General features: G+C 33.7%; 1 protein-coding gene across 1 annotated transcript; it reads right to left on the reverse strand.

Annotated features, from left to right (window-relative positions):
* Positions 1-1,038: 1,038 nt before the first annotated feature.
* Positions 1,039-12,865, reverse strand: CSN3 (casein kappa). Its single transcript, XM_023190216.1, has 5 exons — positions 12,793-12,865; positions 10,594-10,655; positions 7,612-7,644; positions 3,288-3,783; positions 1,039-1,209 (listed from the first exon to the last, which is right to left on the reverse strand). Exons 2-4 carry the CDS (start codon positions 10,645-10,647, stop codon positions 3,322-3,324), a joined length of 549 nt encoding a protein of 182 aa, XP_023045984.1. The 5' UTR covers positions 10,648-10,655; positions 12,793-12,865; the 3' UTR covers positions 1,039-1,209; positions 3,288-3,321.
* Positions 12,866-21,038: the final 8,173 nt, after the last annotated feature.

The raw sequence follows: 21,038 nt of genomic DNA on the forward strand, positions 1-21,038 counted from the left end.
CATGACTACATATTACATGAGTAAATACATATAAAAAAGAAGATTGGCAAATATTATGTACTTTAGAACTGCTCGTTGCTTATTGTTATCAGCCATTATTATTGTTGGTGTTCTTGAAATACCTTGTATATAATAGGTGATAAGATATTTAATGATATAAATTTTGCCTTTTCCACATATTTACTTTGTTTTTCAAGAAATTAATAATATCATCAATGGTCATCGCAAATAAGGTCTAGCCATGTCATATTCCTTCCATGCCTCTGTTCCAGACTCTCCATTTGAGTGAGAGAGCAGGTAAAAGACTGTAAATCAATCCTAATAATAGCACATCTATTGGGAGTCACAGCAGAAGATTAGATAAATGACCAGCAAACATTTTATAAGGGCTGAGTGAGTTTTATTTTTTCTGGCATGTTAAATATGACCAAGCACAAAGGTGACCTGATTTTCCTTGCAATATTTGTTTAAGAAAACAGCTATGTCATATCCTTGGACCTTGAATATTCACATGTTTTTCCAAACTGGAATACCTGAGTTCCAAAAGCTTTCTGATGTGTGATGTGTGTGTGTGAGTGTTTGAACAGATGTGAGACTGTGGCTTCCAGTGTGGGGAAATCTGGTCATGCATGTCTAGAGTCTCTGTCAACATTTATAATTTTGCAATGTATCTGTGTTTGTAGTTGTGGACATTTGTAATTTGCCTGTGCCCAGAATTTGCTCTTAGGAATAATCTAGACTAACATTAGCAATACGTTTGGGCACTTAAATTTAATGCTAACTCTAGAGTTCCCATGGCTCTCAAGAGTCATTCTGTGGTCCCCTGGATTGGGACACTATGGCTTGGCTCTTCTCTGGTCCCAGTGTCATCCTAGAGGAGAAATTGTTAGTGTCAGACCATGAACCACTTTTGAGAACCTGATGAAACTATGAACTCTGCTTTTAGGTAAATTTGTGTACTCTAACTCACACTAAATTTGTCAGCATTTCAAAGTTTCAGAGATCCCTGAGGTCCCTTTGCAAACTCCTCTCAAAGAATCAGTTGCAATCAGTTGGCTTTATTGTGCAAGAATCAAAATATTGAATGTTGCATGAATGTAAAATGTAAGGAGAGAAGAGCTGAATCTGTGAAAATCACATTTTCAGTTGACTGAAGGCGGACAAATGACTGAAGGAGAGTGTGAAGTAGTCATTTGGTTTCAGCAAGTCCTATAAAAAATAAAGATAGTTTAGAAATTTATTTATAGTGTGTTAATAGTTCTCATGATATATATTTATTTAGCTTCCATAATTTTTCTTTTTTGTCGTATCCCATAAGTTAATCAGATTAAATACTTAAATTTAAATATTTAAAATAGGCATATAGTAAACTGAACATAATAGACATTATGTAATATTTACAGAAAAACTGTCTTTTACATGTTTCTTTACATTTTGTATCAGTAAAATATGTAACTACTTATTAAATAACTTGCTTTCATGTTGTCTTTAATAAAATTTTCTTATTTGGTTCTCAAAAATAGGATAAGCCAGCTGTCTAACCAGCTCTTATTCTCTTTTTCTTAACCGATACCCTGTTGAACAGCAACTAAACAACACAGTTTACCCATACGCTAGTCTAAGGAAATCACAGTGTATTTTCTCTGTTTTTTGGCAAGTTAGACAGCCCATATAAAAATAAATGACATAGTAATTAAGCCCCACTATCTGATATTACACAGGTTTGGTTTGCCTCCCATTTGCATGTTTTAGCTGTGATAATTTACTTAATGTCCTCAGTCCTACTAGTTTTTATCCCTAAATTTAAGATAGGAATAGTATCTGTTTCGTATAGTTACTATGGGAATCAACAGACATAATTACGTACAGTTTTTATCGTTTAGTGGAGACTTAGGATATTGGTTAAAAATAAATGTTAATATTTATTAATTTTACTTTATCTTTTCCAATCCATGACATTTTACAGATCGATCAGTTTTTAAAATCCTTTCACATGTGCATTCTCACTTGAGTCTCATAGCAACCAGAAATGAGAAAATAAAAATTCAGAGAAAGTAATGACCAGCCTATGGTCATTAGGCAAGAAGATGAAAGAAGCAAACTTTTCTGGGCTAATGCTAGTCCCATGATATCACAGACCATTGTCTGGTATTTTAGATCATAAAACATGTAAATATCTGATGGACTGAAAATATTTGTTGCAAAGAAACTCAAAATTTTGCAATTTTCTCCCCAAAGTGTGTTTTTTATTTTTTTTCAGTCGGAGTCTCGCTGAGTGCAGTGATCTCGGCTCACTGCAAGCTCCGCCTCCTGAGTTCATGCCATTCTCCCGCCTCCACCTCCTGAGTAGCTGGAACTATAGGCGCTCGCCACCAATCCCGGCTAATTTTTTGTATTTTTAGTAGAGAAGGGGTTTCACCATGTTAGCCAGGATGGTCTCGATCTCCTGATCTTGTGATCCACCCGCCTCGGCCTCCCAAAGTGCTATAATTACAGGCATGAGCCACCGCGCCCAGCCTTCCCAAAGTATTTTACACTCTTTGGATATTTTTCACTTTGTTAATCATTCTCTTTGTTTAAATTCTTCTCATAAGTTTCAGATTATTTTAGAGTCTACTATTATCCATTGGTCCAAGTAATAAATAGTAACATTTTGCATCACATTCAGTGTTCTGAAAGTATCCTTTTAGTATTTATGTGCTTTTCAAGTTAAGCATTATAATTCTTCCATGGGTTTATCTTAGAATAGGAGAAATATGAGAGGCTTAACTTCATGAATCATTTTGGAAATGATGGCTGAAATAAATGCATGGAAACATATCATTTCCTTTCACTCTTCATACTACAATGAGAGTGCAAGAGAATTGTTACATAATTAAAATTTACTTAAACCCATATTCTATATAACTTTGTCTAAAATTATTTTTGAAATAAAAATCATGAAAGTGTTACTTGCTGTTTTACTCTACTGTCATAGTTTGTGTGTGAATAAGGATAAAATAAAACTATTACATTCTAAGAGTGTCCCAATTGTCATAAAAAAGTTTGATAATAAAGTTGCCAATTATTTTCACTTTGTCAAATAAAATTATTTTAAATTTCCGGTTGGAACAGAATCTGGTATATCAATGCTATGGGTTTACCAAGGTAAAATTGTAAGTACCCTGTTTTTTTCTGCTTCTGTAACACACTTAGTTTATCTATTTCTACTATTTTAGAATTTATGGTTTTATTCATAAATCCATGCTTCTTGTCAGAATTATTCATTTTGTACATTGTTCATTTACCTGTGTTGTCTTCTTTGATATTTCCTTGGTGTTTTCACGCAGTAGGTGTAGTAACTGAGACTGTGGTTGTCTCAGGGGTGCTCGTGATGATGGACTCTGATAAAACTTCTGGAGTGACTACACTGTCCACCGTTGGTTCAGTGGTAGGAGCTGGTGTAGGTTCAACAGTAGTGATGGTATTGATGGTAGGGATGATTATTTTATCCTGAATTTTCTTTGGGGGGATGGCAATAAATGATGGACGTAGGTTTGGGCGACGTACCACCGTGGGTAGGTGGCTATTTGGTAGGTATTGCCGCTGAGCAATTTGGGCATGTGGCCTAACTACAGCTGGGTTTGCATAGTATGTGCGAGGCACATATGGATTATTAATTGCTATAGCTGGTCTGTGTTGGTACAAATTGGTTCCATAATAAGGATAGCTATTTGGCACATAATACATTGGGACATATGGAGTTGTTTTCTGATAGAACCGTCTTTCACCGTTCTCATGACACTACAAAAAAGAATAAATTATACAGAATATTATTATTATAGACCCAAATGTGGAAATACCTTAAATCTGCATTTTTTGAAATAATATAGTATGTGCCATTGAGTAAGATATTAGAAGTAGGGAACCCAGCAACCATATTATTTAATAAGATGTTGATTTGTACATTGCCTTTCCACTTCATGATTTTTAATATTATAAATATTATTTTGATAATATCAATATAATATTTGCTTCAAAGAAATTAGATGAGTTTATTCATAATGTAAACCGTATTGCCCAGAGTTTGGCATATATAGAAAGTGATCTGATATGTTAGCTATTATAGGTACAACACAGAGAAAAATCTCAGTCAGAACTTTGACATGTTATATGCAAGCACAACATGCAGACAGACACACACTAAATGGCACACACACACATATGTATTCTCACCACATATTTGTAATTGATCTCAAATTTTATTCATTTAAAAATTAGCCCAAGAGCACATTTATTTTTCCTAAACTAATTATAGCAGAATAGTAATATAATACGATGTGGAGCGATTCCTGGATTTGAATTTTGGATTTTTTTTTTGTTGTTGTTGTTTAATTTTCTTCACAAAAGATTAGATAAAGAATTGTCTATATCTTAGCATGGATGGTCTTTACAATTTAGCATGTTTTTGCAGTGGCTGGTACTGGTAGTTCCTTTCCATTTTTACTGCTTCCTTCAGGAGCTCTTGTAGGGCAGGCCTGGTGGTGACGAAATCTCTCAGCATTTGCTTGTCTGTAAATGATTTTATTTCTCTTTCACTTATGAAGCTTAGTTTGGCTGGATATGAAATTCTAGATTGAAAATTCTTTTCTTTAAGAATGTCGAATATTGGCCCCTACTCTATTCTGGCTTGTAGAGTTTCTGCCGAGAGATTCACTGTTAGTCTGATGGGCTTCCCTTTGTGGGTAACCCGACATTTCACTCTGGCTGCCCTTAACATTTTTTCCTTCATTTAAACTTTGGTGAATCTGACAATTATGTGTCTTGGAGCTGCTCTTCTCAATAGATGCAGAAAGGGCCTTTGACAAAATTCAACAGCTCTTCATGCTAAAAACTCTCAATATTAATTAGGTATTCATGGGACGTATCTCACAATAATAAGAGCTATTTATGACAAACCCACAGCCAATATCACACTGAATGGTCAAAATCTGGAAGCATTCCCTTTGAAAACTGGCGCAAGAAAGGGATGTCCTCTCTCACCACTCCTGTTCAAAATAGTGTTGGAAGTTCGGGCCAGGGCAATGAGGCAGGTGAAAGAAATAAAGGGTATTCAGTTAGGAGAAGAGGAAGTCAAATTGTCCCTATTTGCAGATGACATGATTGTATATTTAGAAAACCCCATTATCACAGCCCCAAATCTTTTTAAGCTGATAAGCACCTTCAGCAAAGTCTCAGGATACACAATCAATGTGCAAAAATCGCAAGCATTCTTATACACCAATAACAGACAAACAGAGAGCCAAATCATGAATGAACTCCCATTCACAATTGCTTCAAAGAGAATAAAATACCTAGGAATCCAGCTTACAAGGGATGTGAAGGACCTCTTCAAGGAGAACTAAAATCCACTGCTCAACGAAATAAAAGAGGACACAAACAAATGGAAGAACATTCCATGCTCATGGATAGGAAGAATCAATATTGTGAAAATGGCCATACTGCCCAAAGTAATTTACAGATTCACTGCCATCCCCATCAAGCTACCAATGACTTTCTTCACAGAATTGGAAAACACTACTTTAAAGTTGATATGGACTTGAAAAAGACCCTGCATTGCGAAGACAATCCTAAGTCAAAAGAACAAAGCTGGAGGCATCATGCTACCTGACTTCAAACTATACTACAAGGCTACAGTAACCAAAACAGCACAGTACTGGTACCAAAACAGAGATATAGACCAGCGGAACAGAACAGAGCCCTCAGAAATAACACAACACATCTACAACTATCTGATTTTTGACAAACCTGACAAAAACAAGAAATGAGGAAAGGACTCCCTATTTAATAAATGATGCTGGGAAAATTGGCTAACGATATGTAGAAAGCTGAAACTGGATCCCTTCCTTACACCTTGTACAAAAATTAATTCAAGATGGATTAAAGACTTAAATGTTAGACCTAAAACCATGAAAACCCTAGAAGAAAATCTAGGCAATACCATTCAGAACATAGGCGTGGGCGAGGACTTCATGTCTAAAACACAAAAAGCAATGGCAACAAAAACCAAAATTGACCAATGGGATCTAATTAAACTAAAGAGCTTCTGCACAGCAAAAGGAACTACCATCAGAGTGAACAGGCAACCTACAGAATGGGAGAAAATTTTTGCAATCTACTCATCTGACAAAGGGCTAATATCCAGAATCTACAAAGAACTCAAATTTACAAGAAAAAAACAACCCCATCAAAAAGTGGGCGAAGGATATGAACTTCTCAAAAGAAGACATTCATGCAGCCAACAGACACATAAAAAAATGCTCATCATCACTGGCTATCAGAGAAATGCAAATCAAAACCACAATGAGATACCATCTCACACCAGTTAGAATGGCAATCATTAAAAAGTCAGGAAACAACAGGTGCTGGAGAGGATGTGGAGAAATAAGAACACTTTTACACTGTTGGTGGGACTGTAAACTAGTTCAACCATTGTGGAAGACAGTGTGGCGATTCCTCAAGGATCTAGAACTAGATGTACCATATGACCCAGCCATCCCACTACTGGGTATATGCCCGAAGGATTATAAATCATGCTGCTATAAAGACACATGCACACGTATGTTTATTGCGGCACTATTCACAATAGCAAAGAGTTGGAACCAACCCAAATATCCATCAATGATAGACTGAATTAAGAAAATGTGGCACATATATACCATGAAATACTATGCAGCCATAAAAAGGATGAGTTCATATCCTTTGTAGGGACATGGATGAAGCTGGAAACCATCATTCTCAGCAAACTATCACAAGGACAAAAAACCAAACGCCGCATGTTCTCACTCATAGGTGGGAATTGAACAATGAGATCACTTGGACACAGGAAGGGGAACATCACACACTGGCGGCCTGTCGTGGGGTGGGGGGAGGGAGGAGGGACAGCATTAGGAGATATACCTAATGTAAATGACGAGTTGATGGGTGCAGCACACCAACATGGCATATGTATACATATGTAACAAATCTGCATGCTGTGCACATGTACCCTAGAACTTAAAGTATGTTTAAAAAAAAGAATTGTCTATATCTACGTGCTTCTGTTTAAAAATTTGTCATAAAAATTCATTGGTAGAACTTTCCATACGAATAGAAATAAATCAACAAAATTATACTACAAAGCAAACATTTCTCCTAAAATGAGATATACTTAAATGTATTCAAACATGTGTGGGAAACAAAAGGGAAAGTAAATATGTATGAGAAGTATTCTAGGAGGGGTCAGAGAAGGACCTTTCCTTGTCTTAAAAAGTGGAAAGGGGAAATATTAAGCTTTACTTATGTTTTCATTTTTTTCCAATATGAAATGCTGAAAGAGTTTTCTTATATTGTGAAATATACATGAAAACCAAAGATACATGACAGGTTATATAAGAAAACAAAACTTTCAGATAGAACGTCAATGTTGATTCATATCACCTTTTGCTGAAATGAATTTTGGAAATATTATTAGATTATTTAATGAGATGAAATATTTAAGTTTTAGACAGAAGGCATCTGTAGTATGACTGACCTTTACAGAATATATTTTGCAGTTCATGCCTCTAATAGAAATAATTGAAATAGACTTACTGCTGGTTGTTTCTGGTTTTCAACCTCTGCAGCCTGGGGAGTTCCAGAAGAAGTAAGAATAAAAAAAAAAAAAAAAAAAAAGGAAGACTTAAATCAGTTAAAAAAATTTTGTGTTAAAGACAAAATATGCTTTCTTTTTGTTTTTTAAAACATTTTTCATGATTGATCTATGAGACCTGTTGGACTACTTAAGAAGCAACAGTAGTGTAACTGATTAATAATAATAAACTTCATGTTTATATTGTCTTTACATATAACCACCTAAAATGAAAAAGTCACTGTGGGAAAAATCTAGTCATCTGACCGCCATGCCAGCAAATACACAATACACTTAAATGAAAAGTATGAATAATTTCTGTTCAGTTTTTATTAAATATACATTGTTAAAAATTAGAGGAGTATTGAGCCTTTTTTCCTTTCTCTGCTCTCATACTAAGATGATTCATAAGGTTTACTCAGAAGATTTAAAATATTGCCTCTTGCATAACCTTAACATATAAATAATAATGTTTTTAATACCATCTTTCATTTGTTTTTATAGTGCTTTTCTTAGTTTTGTATTGTGACATATTTAGAGAATCAGGAATGAGAACACAATTTTATGGACATGTATTTATAAAACTGAAAACTCCAAAGCTTTTAGAAACTTTTGAAAGGAGGTATAATATTAAATCGTTTTAAATGAACAGTTCTGGTTTAGGACATTACACATGTGTTCGTTGGGTATAAAATGACTCTAGAAACCTTTTGGAAGGTGTGAGTGTAGAAAATCAGAAATTTGAGAAGGTAATAAAGTTTCCTTGCTTTAAGACAAAGACTTGCTTTTCTTTAAATATATTAAATCATTAGTTTAAAATGTAAAGAAGTAATATGAGTCTGGGCATGGTGTCTCACCCTGTAATCCCAGCACTTTGGGAGGCAGAGGTAGGTGGATCATCTGAGGTCAGGAGTTCAAGACCAGCCTGGCCAACATGGTGAAACCCTGACTCTACTAAAAATACAAAAATAAAATGGGCATGGTGGCGGGAGCTTGTAGTCCCAGCTATTCGGGAGGCTGAGGCAGGAGAATTGCTTGCTCCTGGGAGGCAGAGGTTGCAGTAAGCCAAGATTGCACCACTGCACTCCAGCCTGGGTGACAGAGAGAGACTCTGTCTCAAAAAAAAAAAAAAAAAAAAAAAGTAATATGAATATTATAGAAAGTATACTTTAAAAAATTCTGACAACCTGGATACCTTAAGGCAATATCAACCTATGCTATGTATTCCTGATATATGCTTGTCTAAAAAGTATCTGGCATTTTTATAAGAAATGTGGTGTCTCATATTTTTTAAATTTATATCATAGGTTTCATACCTACATTTTTATAGTTGATAACTAAGTTGTCAATGATTATGTCATGAAATGTTTATTTCTTATTGTTATCTATTAAGATAAAATTTTAATTATAAACAGATGATTAACATCTGTATACCAGTGGCCTTTTAAATAATTTTCATTAATACGTTAAAAAGATTTTTCACAAATGACATTTGTTTTCAGCGATTCTTTGATAGAAATTATCAAATTGTGGTACAGAAAATTTGTGCCAAATTATAATGTCACCAATAGGCTATGTGTTTATGCAGTTTAGTACATAATTGCTAGTAAAATATTATCTAACTATTTTTATTTTGGAGGAAAGGATAAAATAGTACATAAAACATGGTATCACATTGATATTTTAATTTGTATAAATTTGACTACTCATAAGATTGAATGGTAAAATCAGTAAACTTAAATTATTTTTTTCTGTATATTTGTTCATGTCCCTGAGGCCTGAAGCCTTTGTGAAAATGGGAAGGAATGTTTGAAAGACGAATCCAGCTCAGGTAGCTCAGGAACAGGTTGCTATGCAGCAAGGATTTGTGGGTCCTTGTATGATTTAAACTTTAAGCTCTATTACTCAAAGAGAAAACCGAAGTTCCAAATGTTCAGGTGGCCACAAAGTATCTGAGTTGTACAACTCAAAGTTTTAACAGGTAATTTTGACTCCAAGAATTGACCTAATAGAATTAATAGACATGTTATACATAGGCACAACATGCAGATAATAGAATTAATTAATAGATGTTAACTTAAAAGCAAGTCTAAACTTAATAATAAATAAATATTACAGAGATTTACAGAACAAGAACTAGTGCTCCCCAAAATTTTACAATCCAGGAGGTGGACATATACCATTATTATGCTTGCCTCCTTTGTGAGTGCCTAGAATCCCCAGATAAACATGAAAATAAAAAGAGGCAATAGCCAAAACAACAATAAAAACAAATCAAAAAATTAAAAGACAAAAAAAGAACTTTTTCTAGGTCCAGTAGCCTTAAAACATTGCATATAATTCAAGATGATGCCTGCAAACCTTCAAGCTGTTTATGGCCATGGATCCTTGGAAAGGGGTCAGTCAATTGACGTAATGGAGAAGAATATAACGAAAGATAATGATTCGAATATTAAAGGCAGAAGTATCAAGGTCTTTGAAACTTGTGAAAAAGCTTAACCAAAGTTGACCTTTGAAGGATTTTGTTTCCATAAAGACATTGGAGTCTGGGTGAGATATGAACTTAATTAAAATAATTTCTGATTCCCGGACTATGATTTCTGTAGTTATTCTTTCTGAATTATCTTTAATGCATTTATAATTTTAAAATGTTTTCAGTATTGTTTTCCCCACAGAATGTATTTTTTCTATAGTATGAGAATTTTAAGTTTCCTATATATGATTAACTGTGATTTCTTGATTCACAGAACTAAATGGATATCCAAAAGAACATGACTTTGATTTTATAATAGAAATAATATTTAAAAAATTAACCTTAAAATATAACAAGTTTGTAGATATCTTTGTCTATGAAGTATAACTGTATTTAGAAATTTGAATAGTTAGAGCCCTTAAATGAAAATTTCTTAAAGTCAGTACAAACTGGTTAGATGAAATTAACTTACCAAAAAAGGCAGGGTTAATGCCAGCACATTCACGACTAGAAGAAAACTCTTCATTATTGCACCTAATGATACATTTAAAAAATTAATTTAGAAGAATTTGTTACTAGAAATTTAGGAGTGACTTGAATACAATGCTTGCTTTGATTAAGAAAAAAAGCCAGATTTACAGGTAGATTTAGCCAATGTGAAAAATTTATTTTAACAAAAGAATGTAAAAACTCAAACTTGGAGTAAAACGTTTCTGAATTTAATTTTTGACAACATTAATGGAATTATAAAATTATCATTACTATGTCAAATGTTGAGATTATCAAGGTAAATATGATGCAGGCCTTGCCAATGAGTAGCATCAATTTTAGGACGAGTGTTGAAACATACACGAGTAACTGTAAGAGGGAAAAAAGTAGAAAATGCCACAAAAGTGGTTTTCTACTAATAAAAGTTTCAGTTAAGAGAAGCAGCAGTCTTTGTGTGGGAAAATGACATACAGGTGAGGCTTACCTATGCAGGGTTTAATAGGGAGAGAAGTATTTCAAGTAGAGGAGAAAGTCTTGAGAATCACCATGAACATTTGATTGGAATCTTGTATGAGAAGGGAAATACAAGATTGGAAGGAAAGTTTAGAGCAGAAAAAGTAAACACCTTTAAGTTAATGGTGGGTGAAAAAGCTAGGCATGGCTTTATAAACAACAGAAAACAATGGATTATTTTCGGACTAGAAAGTGTATGACTATACATTTCTTGGAGGACTGAGTTCTAGACCAGGCCTTATCTCTACCTCTGTAACTTTGATCAAGTGATTTTCCTTTCCTGGGCTTTACATTTTCTTATGTGTAAAACTAGGGTTTGAACTTAGAGATTTCTAAAATTCTATAATTCCATCAATCCAACAGAAATATGTAGGATGGAATGGGAAGTGGAGGGTTATGAAACTGTTTTCTTTATAACATGCTTCTCCAGTAATCATAACTGATATGATTAACTCGATTGTTTTAATAAGAAATATAGAGATGATACAGTGGCTTTGACTAAAATATTTAAAGAAATAAATTAACCTTATTTTTCTAAAAGAGTATATACAGTGTCATACGGGCTTATTTGATTTTTAATAAATCATCTTTTTAGACAATAATAATATATGATACCCCAAACTTTTTATATTAAGTATATATTATGTTTAGGAAGTAATTACTAACTTCATCTTGTTGCAGCTATTGTTATTGATATACTCATATAAACTTGAATCATTACAAACTTGAACTTTACAATAAAGATTCACAGAATTAAAGTCTCAGGTAGGGGATGGAAAGCACATTGTACTCCATTACCGTCTGATTCTCAGGCAATAATGATTAGGAAGGCTGTCTACTGAAGTGACTTCAAAACTGCCCATACGATGTCATCCGATTTCCATTCGATGGAACTCATTTGGAATCAATTTGAACAATCTAAGAAAACTCGTATTTCTTTAAGTGGGATGAAGCTCCTTATTAATGCTTCACTTGCTAGTGATCTTTTAGGATTATAGACTGAAAATATTTTCATGATGAATCAAGACCCCTTATCAATTCACACCGTAAAATGATATGTAAACAAAAGAAAATATTCTATAAAATGATAGTAATTTGTTTTTGGCACAAACAAAAATTACAGAGATAAGACCATACTTTGCATATCAGCTACATTTGCATTTGCCCTCATCACTTGGTAAGAAGAAATAGTTTATGAAATGGTAGAGTTATACAGCTTTCATGAGTATTTGAAAGACATGTTTTAAAAAAATAATTATTCCATAACAGATAAAATTATGACTTTTATAGAAACAAAATTTGAAAGTTATTAAGGGATCAATTGCGATTATTATCATGAGTCCAACTTCCTGAGGAATTAGCTCTTAACATTTGTCTGTAAGAATATGTTTAATGCCTTTTTTGTTCGGAGTTCACAATGTCTACTATGATTTAGCTGGTGTCAGAATTCGACTGGAACCCAGATTAAAGTTAAAAATAAATTTGATCATAACACCATCCAGAACTTAGGTTTAGGTTAGAAATTAATTTTAAAGTGATGCTAGGTCATATTCAAGCTTAACAATAACTAAAAGGAAGAAAATGTGATTCTGAAATAACTATGGTGATGTCCCAACTAACTACTGTGAAAAGAATCACTTTCTTTTCTCAGGTGTTTCAGCAGCATTACCTTTCCTCGTGCCAGTCAGGTCTTGGTTGGTAGTAGGTTGAGTTGGCTTGTCAGCTGCAGAGAAGACCCAAGATAAATCACTGAAGACCAGACCAATTAAAGGATATTAGTACCTTGAGTCACACTATTCTGTTTCCCTCCTACTTTTTACCCAATAAGATGATGACAGAAAGGAAAGATTTGATGACAGCAGGGTCACCTTTGGGTCAATCCTTTTTAATGAAATGCAGAGAAGGATGTAGAGTCATCACTCATAAAGCTTGAAAAAAGAGTATTCATATCTTTTTAAATAATCTTTTTTGTTTTGTAAAGAAATATAGAAGAGTTTTTAAAAATATTAATTGTATTCTTATTCAACTTATCCTATCTATTTGAACTTAAAACTGCTGTTGAAATGAAAAATAGCCACAATACTTTCACATTTTAATTGTTTCTTTTAGTTTAAGAACGTGGATTTCAAGTGATACTGCATCTGGTATAGACTGTGGTTGGTCTTCTTCCTTCCAGAATTACAATTATTGATTTTTAAAAATTAAATAATTGGCCATCTCACACATACCCAAGAGCACCTCCTTATAAAAGTCAAATCTGTATATGAAACATTTTAATTGGTGTAAAGTGGGGAACCATTTGCATTTGAGCTGCAGCACATTTTCTCCCATATGCATTGACTACATACTTAGTGATTTATTATTCTCTTATGAATAAACTTTTTAAAGATTTTAAATTTCATTAATACAGGTGAACCATTTTGAAAAAACATTATTAAATTATTGAATTGGAGATATTCTGTTTTAAGGAAAGTCATTTTGACTTAGAGCATAAATCACAAACCCACTGACATTGTGAATATTTTGGCAAAAAATAGCAAAACAAAAATTTTGTTTAGATGATTCAGGAAAGAATATTTTCTTTTACTTGCTTTTCTCAAGAAATAATGTTAACTGTGACTTCATTTTGGCTGTGAAGAACTGACCAGATTGAGGAACTTACAGGAATTAATGTAAGACTGCCAGAACACAAATAAGAAATAATATCAGCATTGTAGTTACATCTATGTTCCTATCTGTTTCTTAGAACTATTGCATGTCTTAGAAAGTTAGGAACAATATTTTAAACCCTATAATACTTATTTGGATTACACAGAGTAAAATGAGATTTTCTGTTTCTCAGAATAGTTGGTTTTTGCAGTTCAAAAAGAGATGACAGAATTTAAAATTGCTAAACCAAGCTGCTAAAGTAATAACACCAGCCATTCTATCTGAACTATTTAGTCACAGTGTTTTCCTTTGATTCTCAGGGTCCATGGTTGAAAGACTATGACCTGGTCATTCCTCAAATTTTGAAGGTGTTCTATTTCACATAATAATTTCTCAGCCATTGATTTAAAATCATAAGAGTGATAATGATTTTCAGTTGAGTATTGAATTATTTAATTTACAAGTAGCAGACACTCAGAACACTTCTGAAGACATTGTTTTCATAGGAAAATATATTTTAAGAACATCTGAGAGTGCTAATAATCTTTTCTCCCACCAAGATAAACACATGTTTACCATGATATCATCCATTCACTTCAAACACTCATGTAGCTTTTGTGGGGCTTTGCAAAACTGGACATTATTATTTGAGCACATACATTATTTTAGGTACTGGACATTATTCTTTGAGCACATACTTTATTTCAGGTACTGTTTCAGGCAGTAGGGATAAATTAGTAACCAAAGCAGGTAAACATCTCTGTTCTTGCGGAGTTCGTAGTCTAAAATTTACTTGAATACTGGTAACTTTGGATATTTCCCATGTCTACTGATCTAAGGCAATCTTAGTGAAAGTGTTTTGTTTTGAGTGACTGGAGTAGATGAACTAGGTGGATTCTATAATGGAGCTATCCAATGCTCTTGTGTTTTCCAAAGAGAAACAAAAGGAGGATCAGAACTCGCCTGACCTGAAATCTCCAAGGAAGCTGCAATAGTGCTGAAGAAGGCCTCCAAATTGAGAGTGTTTATAATTTGGAACGAATCCACCAGTCTTTATCTAGTTATGCATCCATCAATAGGGGGCATGGCCTGATTCTGGAATATCCCTGAATTATGGGACGAGAACCAACAGGCTTCTCAGTCCAACTGCAACTTCCCTTTGTTTAGGTCCTGATAGTCAGTGCATATTCATACCACCATTCACACACTGGGACTGGCTAAGAGGCTATTGTGGGTACATAAGTTCACATTTTAAGCATTATAAACAAAAACATTTTGCAATAAGTGACATAATGATTATTGACTCACATACACTATTTTATTAGTAACAACTTTTTGTTACTCTGTTAATGTTTCTTACATTTGAAATGTACATCATGTCTATTTTATCTTCCTTTGATGGTATTTACATGCATGTAGTTTTATTTTTTCTGTCTCATTTTATTTATCGGCCACTTCATTAGTACCAACCAGGCTGACCTCAACACTCTATTTTGTTCTTGAAGTACAATGATGTCTGTAACGGTAGTTGCAATGTAAATGACAAACACAGCTTTTCATAGGATTAGTAAGGCATCAGAAAATTGATACTTTAGTGTAGAAATTTGTATGCTTCAAAAATCTTTGCCATACGTATGTAAAAACCATGGAAAAAATAGCATAAAATGCTCTTAAAAATGGTCAACAAACTAGAGCAAAGTGGAATATCAAAATTTTACTCTCCTGTAGCCACATCTGTTAAACAAACAATGCACATACAAACTGTTTGTATTAGAAACAAAGTACTTTTGGGAGTATAACAGACAGCCACAATCTCTGTTTGAGGAGATTATCTAAGGAGATAGTGCTTTCTCCTGAACATTTACAGAAAGACTATTTTGAGTTTGTGAGGAGACATTTGATGTCATCTGGAGCGTAGAGTGAGTGTCATTAGGACTTTAGCATTAGCGCACACATTAATTTATTCCTCAGTAAGTTTTAGAGTCCAAAGACTTCTGAAGCCATTAAAATATACAGATTTAAAAATACAAGGAATAATCAATTTATGTAAAGTGTTATTTCTCCAGCATGATCCCAAGACCCCTATAATCCTGTCTTATGTTTACTTCATTCTTATCATTCTTGTTACCATTCAAAATAAACAGCCAGCTCATCAATGATCTCTGTGTAGCCAAATCTAATGGTAGCTGTTAGATATTCTTCCCACTCAATATTTTAGCAGCTCTTGGCATGGTGATTCATTTTTCTGACTGGTAAAACTTTTTGATTTTTCCTTCTTTTTTTTCCCATCGAGTCACTTAAAGCTGCTCTTAATTTTCATTTTGGTTCCTCTTATTTTCCTCAAACTCTAAATTTAGGAGAACTTTTAAAAATTCTTCCAGCATCCACCACCACTCTATCTTTTCTCCCTCTATCTTTAATATCTTTCTAGTTGATGTACTCAAGTCTTGTAACCTTAAGTATCATCAATAGGCTATTGCCTTCACTGAAATCTAGATTCAAGTATCCAATAGCTATTTTAAAATCTCTATTTGCATGTAAAATAGACATCTCCAAATTATGAACAAAACAAAATCTTTTATTTCCAAAAATACCCTGTTTCACAACTAGTTCTCCACTAGTCTCTTTGCTCCTTTAGTAAACAGAGCCATGATACTACTAGTGGCTCAAGGGCCATCTAGTGACCCCTATAGGTCATCTTTTCTCTCCTCCCTGCAACAACTTCTTAGAAGAATTATTAATTCTATCTTAACAGTATACTCCAAATCTGACACCACTTTCTAATCTGACCTTTGTTGCTTTAGTCCCGGCCACTGGCGTGTCACACCTGAACCGTCCTAATATTTCCGTTTTTGGTCTCTTTACTTTCACTCTTATCACCCTATATTCATTTTTTACACAGTTATAAAAATGTTATTTTTAACATATATCTGACATGATGATTATTCTGCTTAAATTCTCAATAGATTCCTATGCACTTACAACACATTCAAACTTTTTGCTACGAACCGTTTCTAAATAATTTGGTCTCTATCCATCTTACCTTAACTTCTACCCCTTTTTCTCTCACTGTGTGCTGGTTTCAATGACCTTTCTGTTCCTAGAATGTGCCAAATTCTTTTCTAAATCAGGAACTTCCACTTATATTCATGGTCCCTGAAATGTTCTTACTTCAATTCTCAGAAATGTTCCCTGTATTATTTGGAATTCACCTCAAATGTCTTCATTTCATAGAGGCTTTCCTTGGCACTTTGTCTAAATACTTCTTCTTCATCACTATTATTTTACCTTTTATTTTCCTCATATTACGACATAAAATGTTTTTTTTTTTAACTTATATATGTTCATTTACTATTTCCTGTCCTTTTCCACTAGAAAATAATGGTCCCAGTCTCTAAACCTTTGCTCGGCATATATTAGACACATACTTTTTGAGCAAATGATTAACTATCTGTACTACTTGTTTAAGTTGCAAATTCCTGCCTAACCCCACAACATGGAGTCAAAATTTTCAGAGCAGAAATGTTCCTAGAAATCTGAGTAACACATAAGAAACTAAATAATTTTTTATACAGATCAATGTTTTGGTTACTGCTTTCCTCTGGATGAGGCCAGAACCTAGGCAAGAAGAACTTCTAAAATAATCAGGCATATTATCTGTTTTCCCCTTGAATTCTAACTTCATAGAAGAGATAGAACATGTAGAGGAGGGATGGATTTTTCTGGGCTCTATTTTCCTGTGAGTGTATTAGAACTGACCTTCCTCTGACTATTGGGGAGGTTGGTCTGTAGCTGGGCTCTCATTTAGAGTGACCACAATTAGAATTCAGTGTGTCTCTCTGCTCTTATTTCATTCCCGTGCTAAAGCTTGGATATTTGAGGGGAAAGTAGACTCTTCCTTAAGCGATTGTGGGGAGGATCCATTAGGTGGTCCATGCCTTGCTGTACTGCTATTAGTGTCCTTCAGCTACCTTGGTTTGATGCCCATGGCTTTGGCCAGAGTTTCAACTCTGCCCGGGCATTATTGAATTAACACAGAATTCTAAATAAATACTGTCTCCTAGATATATTAGCTATTTTCATAAGGAAATAACTCATCAGGTTCCCTTTACTTTGTATCTGCATGAAAAATTGATAGAAATGTTATTTAGTGAACAAGAATATTATTAGGATGTTTATCTTTTGCTTCTCAGGTTAGAGGTTGTTCCCTAAGATTAATAGAACTTTATATATTTATTAGAAGTATGTTTTAAAGTATTTTACTCCCATCTTTTGCTCTTTTATCTTTGTCCAATGAAAATAAACATCATTAAAAATACCCATTTTCAATAAAATATAAAACAAAAAGAAAATAAAAGCAACAAACAAAAATACAAATTTGAGTGTAGAGCTTATCTAGTAAATGTCTATTAAGCATAGAATTTGTGCCTGTTTCCCTGTCAGTAACCTATTTATCCATTAAAGTTCAACTCAAAGTCACCTGTGGGACCTTTCCTAATTTGTGTAGGCAGAGTTAGTTTCTCCTCTGCTTTAAAACAAAAAGCTCTGTACTTTTTTGGAGCATTTATTACATTTCTTGAAATTTTGTATATGTTTATCTCCCCTATCTAACCTGTAAGATCGTTAAAGAGAATCTTTTTTCCTAATCTCCAGTATTTAGCACAACAGTATTTTCTCCAAATCTCCGGTATTTAGCACAACAATTGACAAAAAATAAGTATAGTCATGTGCTATATAACAATGTTTTGGTCAATGCCTATTTATGATGGTGATCTCATAAGATTAAAATGGAGCCAAAAAACTCTTGTTGCTAGGGGTGTCTTGATAATCCTGGCCCTGTGTAGGCATAGGCTAATATGTATGTTTGTGTCTTGGTTTTAAACAAAAAAGTTTAAAGGTAAAAAAGGTATTTAACAGTAGAAAAAACTTATAGAATAAGGATATAAAGAATAAAGATGTATTTATATCTTTTGTTGTATCTTTATATTCTAAAGATATTTTCGTACCTTAATTCATTATTGAAGAAAGAAAAATATGTTTTCATAAATTTAGTGTAGCCTAAGTTTGCAGTATTTATAAGGTTCACAGTAGTGTACATTTATGTCCTGGGCCTTCACATTTAATCACCACTCACTCACTGACTCACCCAGAGCAAATTCCAGGTCTCTAGGTTCCACTTATGGTAAGTACCCTATTTAGTTGTACCATTTTAAAAATCTTTTATACCGTATTTTACTGTATTTTTCTATGTGTAAATACACAAATATTCCCCGTTGTTTTATAATTACCTACAGCATTCAAGAATAATGCCCAAATTCACTGGGTGGGGGAAATAGTTAATTAATTTTAATAGGAACAAATCCAGCATTAAAAGTAGATGACAGAGTTGTTTTTTCTTCAGAAAGTCATTATGACACAAAATAAGGCAGATAAAAGAAAAGCTCTGAGAATTAAGAAGAAATGTCAAAGACTTTTAATGAAACAAAAAAGTGGGATAGATTAGATTAGATAGTAGATTAGTGGCACAGTAGATTACTTGCAGAGCTGACTCTTCCACATTTCAGAGCAACCATTTGTCTTTGGCCCCTCTTCAGGGCTCTGATTGCCTTTGTTCTCTCTGCCCCTCTATCTTATTTTCCCATGACTGTCTCTCCCTGGTCATGCAGTTGCCTCCAATCTGTCAGCTGTAAAGTGAGGAAACACTGCCTATAAAATTAATTTATCAAATTGTATTGACGACTGTTTGGTTTTCTTGTTGTCTTTCCCATATTTTAATTGGGATCACTGACTTTAATACCAAGAAATATTTAAATATTTGAGGTACCTGTAATCCCTGAAAGTGACCAAGGGAGTTAGCCATTTCCCTAGTCAAGTGCCAAGTGGCTCATTAGGCTGACTCTGATTTGTAGCCAGTTATGGATGAATGGTGGCAGAATTTCCATTGTTGATGCTAAGGGTCTCAGCAAGGTGAAGAAACACAATCTTTATTCAAAGAGAATTTTTCTGATTTCCTGATAATCAACTTGTGGAGACAAAGGTAGTCATTGTGACCCACTGAAAGGCTTATTGTGCAAGTAGAATCTTGTTGGATGACTTTTGTCACATGCTGTAGGACAGTTTGTTATTATCACCATCTGCCACCTCTTCCTTCTTCAGGGGATTGCTGAAGATTGAAAACAAATCAAGCACTTATCATGGAATTTGTGGAAATTAAGAAACCAAGACCTTTGCTTTCATGTTTATTAAAGAAGATCACTAAAGATATTGACTAGAGAATGCTGTGTGCTATTTCAATTACATTTGTTATTCTTTCATTAACAGGAATTTTGATTCTTCAAAGAAGTGGCTCACATTTAATTTTAGGTGACCTGAAATAAATAACAGACATACGGTTATTAATTGCAATGGGTCATTTTCTTGGAAACATGTACATTTTCTGCATTTTAATGACAACTATTGGCTTAAAAATATATCTAGTTCAAGGACTGGGAAACCATCTGCTCAAGAACACTGAGTAGATATAAAAAGAAAGCAAAGGTCTTTAGTGGTAAGTATTGTCTGAAATATTTTGTTTCCTAGAACAGATCTCTGGGTTCTAATTTAATCTTAGATAAGATTATTTTATATATATTAAATTTTAAATTATTACAGTAGATTAGATCTATAGTCTATGGTATAGACTATATTTCCTCAATTTATCTAGTAATTGACACATCATCCACTTTGTTTTTGATGTGATGAAATGACAGGGGTCACTGTTATAGGTGAAGCATGAAACCTTTAAAATTTTTTACTATAATGTGACATTCGGAAGCTAAGTTTGGAGTTTTAGTATTAGAAAAATTACATGGTTCTCTAAGGACTAAGCTGAAGTCTACTTTAAACACTAGGCCCATAAATTCATCTACTATGATCTCCACCTTGGTTACTCTGATTCAGTCCAAAATGCAGTTATTGACAATAGTATAAAGAGTTGCAAACATTTTGTAAACAATATTTTAATAACATAGGGATTGTTTCTGTTACATCACAACAAAGGAGGGATTGAAAGTGCTGTACTGGTTAGATCATGGAAGGGCACATATGTGTATCTGAGTGGACACACGTTACAGTATCTACCAGAGAAAAACATTAAAACAAATTGAAACTTAAAGGGGCCAACTGGGGACACAGTTAACATTTTTTTCCTTGAAATTATGGATTCCAATCTGCAAACTTAAACTATGATTGTAACTATGTGTACTTACCACATATTTCATCTTCAAT

Source organism: Piliocolobus tephrosceles, chromosome 3 (assembly GCF_002776525.5).
Source record: "Piliocolobus tephrosceles isolate RC106 chromosome 3, ASM277652v3, whole genome shotgun sequence".
NCBI classification, from domain to species: domain Eukaryota; kingdom Metazoa; phylum Chordata; class Mammalia; order Primates; family Cercopithecidae; genus Piliocolobus; species Piliocolobus tephrosceles.